At 38.8% G+C, this 12243-nt stretch overlaps 1 protein-coding gene across 1 annotated transcript in view; it reads left to right on the forward strand.

Moving 5' to 3' along the window:
* The window catches only part of GTF2H1 (general transcription factor IIH subunit 1), a 28912-nt gene extending 21792 nt beyond the window's left edge, over positions 1-7120 (forward strand). The window contains exons 11-14 of the mRNA XM_007955666.1: positions 3755-3845; positions 4309-4424; positions 5113-5205; positions 7034-7120. Coding sequence (XP_007953857.1) covers positions 3755-3845; positions 4309-4424; positions 5113-5205; positions 7034-7120 — 387 coding nt within the window. The remainder of the gene's footprint in view (positions 1-3754; positions 3846-4308; positions 4425-5112; positions 5206-7033) is intronic.
* The last annotated feature ends 5123 nt before the right edge of the window (positions 7121-12243 follow it).

Genomic DNA, 12243 nt, shown 5'->3' on the forward strand with positions numbered 1-12243 from the left:
ACTGCCACAGCAAGCTAGTTTTGAAAAACATTTGACTGCTAAGCAGAAGGCTGGCAGTTCAAGCCCACCAGCCACTCCTCGGAAGGTTGGGCAATCTACTTACGTAGTAATACTGCCTTGGAAGCCAAAGGAGGGGTCGCTATGAGTCAGGTCTGACGCAACAGCACATAACAACAATCACTCTACAGCTTAAAAATCTTCACTGCATCCCTTCATTGCTATAGGTAATAGTCTAGACAACCTTAGTCCAGTACGTCAGACCATTTGTAATCTGACCCTAATACACTTACCCAGTATTAACTGTAGCCACAGTCCCTACATCTCCCAACTTCTCCTTTCCACACATACCCAACACTCCTATACTCTAGCCTAACACATTAACAACACAGATTTTTTTAATCACATTCTCTCTTTCATGCATACTATGGTTTTGCTCATGCTTCCTCTTTGCTAGAATGCCCTTAGCTCTGTTCTTGCTTCTGGGGATCTTACTATAATTGCAAAACTAAAAACCAAACCCACTGCCATCAAGTCGATTCCGACTCATAGCGACCCCCATTGGGTTTCCAAGGCAGGATGTCTGTATGGAAGTAGATTGCCCGATCAGCCTTCTGGTTAGCAGTCAGATGCCTTGGGCACTGTGGCACACAGAGCTCCTTAATTATTATTAATTACTCAGCTCAAATTTAACGGCTCTGTTTGGCAATCCCCAACATGCCCAGGGAGGAATGAGTTTCTCCCTTTCTCTCATAGCACTGAGGCACTGAGTGCATTTAAATTTGTTTTGAAATCTTCGATTTACAAAAATAATGTTTTCTGAGCCATTGTGAAAGTAGGTTATAGCCATAATATCCCTTATTTCTAAATATTTCAAATGTCAAGATACTTTTATGAAAGTACAGTCAGTAAATTTGCGTTGATAAGGTATTATTACCTGGCCTACAGGTCTGACCCAAATTTCATCTTTATAGAAAAAGAAAGCTTTTTTCTTGTCCGGCAGCCAAGCCAGAATCACCAAGTTGCATTTAGTTGCCTTATCTCTTTAATCTCCTTCAAAATGGCAGCTTTTCACTTAGTTGGTCTTTCATAGCCTTGACATTTGCAAGAAGAGTATAGGGTAGTTTTTTATAAAATACCCTCAATTTTTTTTTCCTAATGTTTCCTTATTATTAGGTTCAAGTTAGACAAGTTTTGGCAAGAAATACTACAGAAGTCCTATGTCCTCCTCAGTGCATTGTATAAGGGGCATATCATATCTTTTTCTCCTGTTGTAATATTAACTTGGATCATTTGGTTAAAGGGATATCTGCCTGATTTCACCACTGAAAAGTTCTTCTTTTTCCCTTTGTAATTTGTATTTTGTGAATAGATGCTTTGAGATTATATAAATTCCCTACTCCTCATCAAGGTTTCACCTATTGATTTTTTAGAATCCAATGACAATTCTTGCCTGAAACAGTTATCATTGTGGTGGCATTAAATGGTGATTTTCTATCATCTCTTCCACATTTATTAATTGATAATGTACTGAAAGGCAGGACTTTCCCTTCTCTAATTTTTTATTTCATTTATTTCTATCAGTATAGATTCATGAATTCTTACATGATTCTATGGATTATAAATTGTTACTAGGTTTTTCTTTAAATTAATGTTTAATTTATGTGCAGTGAAGTTTACCCTTTCCAGTTTACAAGCTTTGATAACTGCATACAGTTGTATAACCTTTGACACAAGAGAGAAAAGTTTCATCATCCCAAGAAAACTAATAATCATGTCCCTTTATATAAAAATCATGTTGCCCAGCACCTGGCAACCATGGATCTGTGTGGTGTTTTTATCGTTACTTGTTATAATGCTCTTACTGTTCAGAGCCCCTTCACACTGGCTCCTGTGTCTTTTTTGGCATGTCCTTGTCACCCTTTGAGCACTTCTAAGTTTCTGGCACAGTAAGCTATTCCAAGCTTATCTTACACTTTTCCTTCTTCACTCACAGAATCAGCCATTTTTCCAGGGGGCACTGGTTTCTTTTAGTGGTGAGTGGATTTAGAAACCAAGATCTGGGCACTAGGTATACTTATGCTATTCATTGTTCCCTTAGCAGACCAAAAACCCATTGCTGTTGACTTAGAACTCATAGCAACCCTGTAGAAGAGAGTAGAACTGCCTCATAGGGTTTCCAAGGCTGTAAATCTTTAGGGAAGTAATCTACCACAACTTTCTCCTGCAGAGTGGCTGATGGGTTCGGACTCCTTACCTTTCAGTTAGCAGCCAAGCATTTTAACCTTGTGCTACCAGAGCTCCTTCCTTAGCAGATAGTATTTCTCCTTTATACAGCTAAGAAATGTATGTGTGTACATTTATGCACACATAACAAATTTGGGATTATTTGATGACTGCTCTCCTTCTAAACTGTCATTGGCCCTTGAGCCCAAGTAGACCTGCCTAACTTTTTAAATTGTGGTCAATCTTAAATATTTATCCTCCTTGCCTCCCCCAAAAAGTAACCTGATAATCTGGAACACATGAACTGGGTCAGGATGACACAATAGGTTATCTGTCCTCATTGTGTATACCTGACGGCAGCCAGATGGTCTGTCAATAAGTTCAGCAATCACTGAATCGTTGAAAGGGAAGTAAGAATAATGGGAGCTTCCATGTGCTCTTGTCTCATGGTTCTTGCATGCTATATTCTTACACCAAATTAGATTCTTTTTTAAATCCAGCCCCACAGACACGTGGATTTCTGCCTATAAAAACCCCATTGGAAAATCTTAAGACATGCTAGCCCTGTACTTGACCTGTTCTACAAATGATTTCCTCTTCCTTACAGCCACAGTCCCTGGCCCTTAATAGATACTCACTAAATAGGTAGGTGGGAGCTCTGGTGGCGTAGTGCCTAAGGCATTTGACTGCTAACCAGAAGGCTGGCGGTTCAAACCCACCAGCCACTCCTTGGAAGGAAGATGGGGCAATCTACTTCCGTAGTGATACTGCCTCGGAAACCCAAGGAGGGGTCCCTATGAGTCGAGTCCGACTCAGCGGCACATAACAACAACAAATAGGTAGGTGAGTTATGTTCCTAAATAATTGATACTCAAGTAGTGGGAAATGTATTTTCAATACTACTTCCTCTTCTGGCCAATTATATTCACTTTCCCAACTTGAAAAATAATATATTTGTGGTATTTTTTTTTCCCCCTCAACTCTCATTACGGGTACATGTTAAAATATATTGTAAGTCAATTTCACCTTCAGTGGTAAGCGTTGCCAAGTAAATTGAGTTGGTGCTTACAAAAGGGCTTAGTAGGCAAAAGACTGCCAATTTTTAGGTATTTATGGATTTACCAAGGAGCCCTGGTGGTTCAGTGATTAAGCACTTAGCAGCTAACTGAAAGATCAGTAATTCAAACCCACTGGATGCTCCACAGGAAAAAGATGTGGCACTATGCTTCTGTGAGGATTATAGCTTTGGGGTCAGTTCTACTTTGTCTTATAGAATTGCTGTAAGTTAGAATCAACTCAGTGGCAATGGGTATGGATTTGCCTGATATTGGAAGATTTGTAAGTATTTTATTCCTACATAGATTTCGTGTTTCTGGCCTCATGAAAAATAGTTCACTCTGGTTGCTACAAATGATGCGTTTATACTGGAGTAAACATTTACTTGATATTTTGCTATAAAACGGAATTGTTAAATAAGATGCTGGGAAAGAAAGGGGGAAAAATAGCCAGTTTCTGTCTTAATTTCTTATAGGTTCTCTCAAGTAGTGCTGCTAGTAGTACCATCACAGCCCTGTCACCTGGAGGAGCACTTATGCAGGGAGGGACACAGCAAGCCATAAACCGTACGTGCTGGGTCACTTCTGCTGTCAAAGCTCTAAAGAGCAAGTTGGAAGGGGTGCTGGACATTTTTTTTTTGGTGTTTTTTGGAATATTTCTGGGATTTTTTGTTTGATAGAGTTGTTTCTGTACGTATAGATAGTGAAATACATCTGTATAAGCACGCAGGTTTCAGGATTGTTTTAATGGTATAAACAGTGGTACATTGCTACTCTAGTATATCATAATAATACAGTAATAGCTTTCTTTTTTCCTCCCTTAGCTTTTATGATAAAGATAAAGGAACCCAAAAGTTCCTCAAAAATCACAAGGGATTTCAAATTCTGTGATTTCTTAGCCACAGAATCAGTAACTTATCTCAGAATTGGTTGGCATTGGCAAAGGGTGCATGTTTAGTCTCTGGTCATTTTTTCAGAAACCTTGCATGTATGAAGCTAGCTTTTATCCTGTTTACCCCTTGCTTTGCAGAGATGGTGCCAAATGATATTCAGTCTGAATTGAAACATCTGTATGTGGCTGTTGGAGAACTTCTACGGCACTTCTGGTCCTGCTTTCCTGTTAATACACCATTCCTAGAAGAAAAGGTCAGAACCAGTTCCAAACAGCTACCTGTTGCGGTAGTATAAATTGTTGATGTGTACTGTCAAGCCAGTTTCAACTCACAGTGACTCTATATGACAGAGTAGAATTCCCTCACAGGGTATCCTATGCTGCATTGTCTATAAGAGTTAGTCACCAAGTCTTTCTTCTGCAGAGCCCCTTGTGGGCTGTGTAACAATGTTTTTGTGTGGTATGTTATGCCAGTTGAGCTTGATGTTTCCTGCGACCATGCTCCCGAGCCCACAGGTCCAACTACTCACTCCATCACTTCCCTGTGGCCAGTAAGCCACCACAGCCTTGTCCCTTGTCAGCTCTACTGTACATCTGGACATTCTTACAGCACATAGAGATAGGCATGTAGAAGTATCATCTGCCAACCCTGTACATGGTCATGAGCACTCTGCCTATTTCCTTCTTTTTATATTTTTTAAATTTTTTCTACAGCAACCATGTATTGGTTTGTGATACTTTCTATGATTGCTTTTTTTAATTAATAAAAAACTTTAAATATACTAGGTATTTGTTTCTCTGCCCTGGTAAAGCTAAGTAATGTTCTTTTTCTTTTTCTTTTTTAAAAAGTGACATTCCTATGTAGAGGTAGTGCTTTTGTCTTGGTCTCTATAAGTTCTTTGAGATTTCTCTCTAATCCTTATTTCTCTCTTCTTTTTGCAGGTAGTGAAGATGAAAAGTAATTTGGAACGATTTCAAGTTACAAAGCTCTGCCCATTCCAAGAAAAAATTCGGAGACAGTATTTAAGCACAAATGTAAGGCACAATCTGATTTTGGCCTCATTTTCTTTCTCTGGGTGGTAAACTGTTGAAAAATAACTTTCCTTTTGTGTAAATGAGTAGATCATCTGTTATTTTCTGTTGTTCAGGATACTGTTTTTTAATACATTATTCATTCAAAAGAATGTATAAAATAGGTATATATTTTATTTATATATATATATATATGTATGTATAAATGGTGTATGTGTACCCATCAATCAGGGTAAGAAATACAGTTGTACCAATACCCTTATATAGTCCTTGAATGCCTGTGTCCAATTGCATACCCCTACCTCTCATCTTCCATAGGTAATTAACTAACCAGACATTTGTGATAATCACCTCCATGCTTTTCTTTATAGATTTGCAACCTATTTATATGTGCTTAACAATATATTACTTATTTTGAAAACCTAAGTAGCAAGCACAAGCCTTGCAGCATAAGGAAAGGGCAGTATTGCCACTCTGGGTTATAATCTGGCTTCACCTTCTCTGATTGATTACAGCAGGGAAAGTCATAGTAAGCTAAGGAATGCCAGGTATTAATATGTGCCTGGAATTTTAGGCATGATAAGTATTTATTTCTAAAAGTCCTAAGTGGGTTTTCTCAAAATAGAAAATAGTATTACTTTAATCAAAAAAGAAGCTTGTAGTGTCTTCCCACAGCAAGACAGGGATTCAAATAAGTTTCATTTGTGTGACCTCTCAGTTTGTTACAGTTGCCTGGAGCACTATGTTGGAAGGGTTCTTAGGCCATGGATAGCCTCATAGGAGGATATGGGGTCTCTTTCTCCTAAGTAATATCACAGAGCTCTGCTGATCCAGCAAAACAAATCTGATTCTTTCTAGACAGAGCTAAATTTCACATAACCTCAAGAAAATGCAAAAGGTTAATGGTAAATTGGGAATTTTTTTTTTTAATTTCTGTACCTCAATTAGACCTGAGTATTGACATCCTAAAAGGCTTTAGGACTTTTCCTGAGCTCCTTTTCTATCCTCTGAGAATTGACTTGTAGGCTTTACCTCTTTCCTCACCATATAAAAACACTGTCTACCACCAAGGAAACAAAGATACTCATACATTTCTATCTCAAGAGTCTTTATCAGCTCAGATCAAGTGTAGTCTTGTTGACTTCCCATGATGAAGACAAAATTCTTCTCCATTCACAATTTATAGCTCTGCCCTTTGATGTGACAGAGTATTTATGTGAAGCATTGGAACACTTAAGATACTCTACTGAGTTAGGTTGAAATCCTGAAATATTGGAGCTGGAAAAGGTCCTAGAGAGTATAGAAAAGTGCTTCACAAAATTGGCTGTGCATTAGAATTAACTGCTGGAGTTTCTGAAAATTGAAAATATTCATCCCAGACCTGGTGCATCAGAATCCTCAGAGGAGTGAGGCAGTTTTCAGATGTTCTGTAAGATAATGTTGATGCCACCATCCTGGCCTTAGTCGGTAGACTGGTGTTCGAATCCAGAAATCACCACTGTAGTTCAGTCCCGCATTTGATGGCAGATTCGGCTGGCCTGGAGCACAGTTAGGACTTTCATTCTGTCCTAATAGCTGGTTTTAGTGATAGAGTAGGCAGACATTACAACCCAGAAAGAATGGGTGAATTTTCAGCTTCTTTAAGACACCCCCACCACCTTTTACTTTCTGCACAGCACGTGTCTGATGGTGCCTTATACATTGCCTCCTCAATTAAAGAAAAGCAAATGAGTTTGGAAAGCTCTGAAATCTGTGCCAGATTTGGGTCAGGAGCATTAACTTCCCCAGCCTTCACCCACTTGTTGCTTACGTGTCTTGCTGTGTTTTTCAGTTGGTAAGTCACATAGAAGAAATGCTCCAGACAGCCTACAACAAGCTTCACACGTGGCAGTCACGACGCATGATGAAGAAAACGTGAAGTGCCTGTGGTTCTCACAGTTTGGGAGATTGGGAGAACTGTGATCTGTGATGACTCTGGAAACGTGACCTGACAGATGTGCAGATCATCACACAAGTTACAAGAAAGATCTGCATTGTGTGGACTTTGGGAGCTGATGCATATTGTACTTGCACATTGTGAAGGGAGAGGACGAAAGGGACTGTGATTAAAGTAAAAGCGGAGGAGGTAAATTAAGGCAGAACCAAAATGAGCTAAGTTGCAAATATATATAAATATATATATATATATTTAAAAAGACACTGTTTACTGCAGTTACTCAGGAACTGCTTTTGATTCACATTAAGCTGCTTTCAGAAATTTAAAACAAAACAAAATACACTTTTTTAAAGGGTGCATTGATAAAATCTGAAGTTTTTGTTTTTGGGGTTTTTTTTTTTTTTCCTTCTGTGTAAATGTTTTTCTTAAGTTTATGGCACAGGGTAGATATTAAGTATTTCTCCTCCATCCTCTATTGGATCCTCAAGTTTTACTGAATTCTAGTTGTACCTTACATCAGCAAGTTAAAGAGAATAAAGTAAAGCAGAGGGAGACTGTTGCTTAAACATCAGGAAACAGTTGTAGTCAGAAGACACCATTGGTCCTGTGTTTCCTACGGAAATAAGAAACAAATATTGCACTGAATGTTTGTGGTTTGGGGTCCCTATGTGATAAAGAGGGAACATATTTGCAGAAAGTTGCGTGGGGTTTTTTATGCAGAATTTTGTCAGAAGACAATGGCGCTGCATGCTTTTCTTTGAGTGCAAATGTACATTGCTAAGATTTTTTTTTTAAGATGGCATGTTTGAAAAGAGGAAAATGCATTTTTAAGAGTTTAAAAATCTTATAAGTGAGAAATAAAAGAAAGCTTACTTATTTTCACCTGTTTAGAAGAAATAAAAGATGTTTCTCATATCTCCTTTTCTCCAGTCTAACAGTTTTTGGCGAATCGATAATCAATGCATAGTGACTGAAAAGCCTAAATGCAAAACCAGAAGAGATGCTATATTTTCTGGATTCTGTGCCATATTTTGTTTCTAATAATACCAACTTAACTATTTTATCTAAGACTTTAGATGTACTGGAAACTACATGAAAAGTAAAACTTTTATAGATACTCTTTCTAACAGTAACACATCTTGTGTTTTCTCATTATTTTACTTGATATTTACTTGGGTGGGCTTCTTGTTCTTTTTTAAAGGCACTATTGCAAGTTGGTTATCTTTCATATAATGACTACAATGACTCAAACCTGTTAGACTTTCAGCTAGTAAAAGAAAAGAGGCAACATCACTTTCTACCTGGATCTTCCCATTTCTCTTTCAGATCAGTATGTTGTTGTTGTTATGTGCTGTGGAGTCGGACCTGACTCATAGCAACCCCTCCTTGGGTTTCCGAGGCAGTATCACTATGGAAGTAGATTGCCTTAGGATCAATATAGTAATGGTGTAATCATTTACATTTACATATCACATGATAGTGTTACAAAGTGCTTTTCAAATGCATTATTTCATTACCACAACAATGATAGAGCAGAAATAGAAAAGTATAGTCAATTGGGAAAGACATTATAAACAAAATGCTCTGTTCAGTGGTGTGTTGAAGAGATAAATATAATGGAGCCCAAAGGAAGAAAGACAGTTTTCAGGAATTTGAGCAGTCTCCACTGAAGGCTGAATAGGAGTTTGCTGAATAGAGAAGAAACAGTCATTTGATTTAGATGGAAGGAACAGCATGGTAAAGGTGTAAGGGTTTGAAAGACACTAGTATTTTAGGGGAACAAGAAGAATTTGTTAGACTGGAGGGTTGAAAGTGAAAATTGAAGTAACTAGGAAAATCAGTTTATTATGAATGGCCTTGATGCCAAAATGTGAGAAATTCAGACCTTACCCATTAGGCATGTGAGATCCAGGAGAAATTTTTGAGTGAGTAGGTGGTTTTTGTGGCTTAACTTGGCTTTTTAAAATTAACAGCTAGGAAAACCAGAAACTAGATGACTTTCGGAGTAATCCAGACTGGAATCTAAATCCAAATTAAAATAGGATCCTGGTGAATAGGAAGGTGATGAGTGAGCAAAGATATTCCTGTGCTAAGAGACTTGAATGTGAACAAGTCTCAGGAATTGAAAGGATCAAGGGTCATCTCACCAGATATGGCTCTCAATTTTGTCTAGCTTGCATTTGAAATAGTTGATCCTGGGAGTCTTAAAAATGACCTTTGGCCATATTCCCCTTGTGGAAAATGATAGCAGCTGGTGGTTGAGGACTGCTATAACCAGGCCTGTGCAAAGCACTTTTTCTATTAATCTCACATCTTTCTCATGACTACCAGTGAGGTAGGTATTATAGAATGACTTTGCAAATTGGAAATGAGTTTAGAAGTTAAATAACTTGGCCAAATTCACACAGCCAGAAAGGGGCAGAGCTAGGATTTTACTAAGTTGTGATATGGAAAGCTTTTATTTTCCAGCTAGTGGTAACATTGCGTGGATTTTTCTTCGACTGCCCTGTCAGTCTTGCCTCTGATTCTATTCTTTGCTTCATTTGTGGCAAATTAGGAAATTATTTTGCCTAGTGGGTTCCACTAACCCAGAAGCCTGCGAAATACTATAATAAAAGCATTTTCTACCCATGAACGAATGAGTTTCTTCTGAAAAGGAGCATAAAATTCGTAATGCTAGTATATGCTTTGGATTTAGGGATTGAATTGTGCCCCAAAAAATGTTATAAATCCTAACCCCTATATCTAGTTTGAGAAGCATTGGTGGTGTGATGGTTAAGTGCTCACCTGCAAATCAAAAGATTGGAAGTACCAACCCATCAGCTGCTCTGCAGGAGAAAAGATACAGTAGTTGGCTTCTATAGATTCACAGCCTTGGTAACCTTACTGGGCAGTTCTACTCTGAACTATAGGAGCTCTGGTAGCGTAGTGCCTAAGGCACTTGACTGCTAACCAGAAAGTTGGCGGTTGAAACCCACTAGCCATTCCTCGGAAGGAAGTTTGGGCAATCTACTTCCATAGTGATACCACCTCGGAAACCCAAGGAGGGGTCGCTATGAGTCAGTCCAACTCGATGGCACATAACAACTACAACACTCTGACCTATAGGGTTGCTATGAGGTGGAATCATTTAACCTTTAATATCTGTCGTTATAATCCAATTTGGGATTGGGTGTTCTTTGTTATGTTAATGAAGCAACAAATAGAAGTGGGGGAGGATAGATGGCACACCACAGGAATATCACCAGGGAACCAAGGAAAATGGATTTTCCTCCAGAGTTGGTTCCCTGAATTCAGACTTCTTGCCCCTCCTACACTGTGAGAAAGAAGTTTCTGTTAAAGCCACCCACTTCTATTTCTGTTATAGCAGCACTAGGTAGCTAAGACACTGCAAGATGAGAAAGTTATCTTGTGATAACCACTTCAGTCTGGAACACAAAAGAATGTTTTAACATTTGTACTTAGATAGGTAGCCCACTCACCCAAGCTAAGGGTCTAATCCAGAAAGTGATTTCCTATTGAAGACTATATCCTCTGTCTAGAACTGACAATGGCCCTGAGGTGGAAAACTGCCCATTTTAGACTTAGATTTGCTGTCTCCAGTGTAATACTTGTCCCAGAATCCTCAGTGCATTACCTCTGCCCTTTCCCAGTTTAGCTACTTCAAGACTCAGCTGTTCTCCCACTTCCTGAGGCCAGAGGAGTCTTGGTTATTTTCAGCTCATAAATTGTCCAAAACTGGAACATTGCCTGGAACCTGGTTCACAGATGATCGACCTTTGTAGCCCGTATCTTCACTTGGGTGTGTATTAAAGTTACAAAGCAGCTTTGGAAATCTTGTCTAACGGTTTTCAGATTGTGTAACTGCAGAACCGTTTTCATACAGTATCTCACAGAACCACTGATGTGTATGACAGAAGCAGAATTGTACCACTTAAGGTTAGGCCAGAGACCTAGCTCCTCCCACCTCCCAACAGAATAATACAGCATGAAAATCACCCCACCTCTGGCCACCAGACAGCCTGCCATTGGTTGGGAGTAAGCTGAAGTTGAAGTATAAGATACATTCTTAGGTAATACTTTTCTGTGGTCACAGAAATAAACATGAGTTGCTTCAAATCCAACTCTTTCAGTAACATGTAAACAGACAAAAGACAAAGATGTCAGATTGAATTAAAAAAGAAGAGTCAATTATATGCTACTTATAAAAATATCTACACTTTGCTTTACTTCCCTTATTGGGTTAACTACTGTGTGAAGAATCCAGTGCCCTTTATTACTCTAGCGTTGGTTTCTCTAGTTCGGATCTAGTAGCTAAGTGCCTGGCACATAGTAAGCATTCACTAAATGTTCTTCATAACATTTATTACTATTTATCAGGTTATGTGTCAACTTCTCTAGGCCATGATTCTCAGTGGTAGATATTATGTAATCATTCTCCATTTTGTGATCTGAAGTGAGCAGCAAATTAGTTGAAAGGGGAGTTTCCTTCAGGGTGTGCCCTGCATCCAATATATATATGGATTTTGTGGTAAAGCACACCCTGCTTCAGACTTGACATCCTCTGATCTTCAGTGCTTGGACATGAGCCAGCAGCCTGCCATCTGACCTGATGATTTTGAGTTTGCCAGCCCCTGCAACCACATGAGTCAGGAGAAGCCTCCAGCCTGAAGCCTGACTCATGGATTTCCTCTGGGTACCTGGCTGTGGGCCAAGAAGTGACTATAACCTTGTCCCTTGTCAGCTCTACTATATACCTGGGGATTCTTACAGAACATACAAATACACTTGTAGACTTATTATCTGCCAACCCTTTACATGGTCTTGGGCACACTCCCCCCTGCATAGACATACCTAATAGGTCAGCCTGTCCACCCATCTATCCACCTGTATATCAGTGTTTGCAAAAGCATCAATTCTTTGGTCTCCCTTACTCATTGTATCTCTTGCATGCATATGAAACAATTGAAAATACCATTGCTTGGTCCTCAAAGTGATATTTTTGCTTTTTATTTCTTTATTTATTATTTTATTTTATTTTGATTTGGGTGAAGATTTACAGAGCAAATTCACTTTCCATACAGCAGTTCACATACACTTTGTTT

This window comes from Orycteropus afer, unplaced genomic scaffold (genome assembly GCF_000298275.1).
Source record: "Orycteropus afer afer isolate SDZICR_OR568_19922 unplaced genomic scaffold, OryAfe1.0 scaffold00014, whole genome shotgun sequence".
Classification (NCBI taxonomy): domain Eukaryota; kingdom Metazoa; phylum Chordata; class Mammalia; order Tubulidentata; family Orycteropodidae; genus Orycteropus; species Orycteropus afer.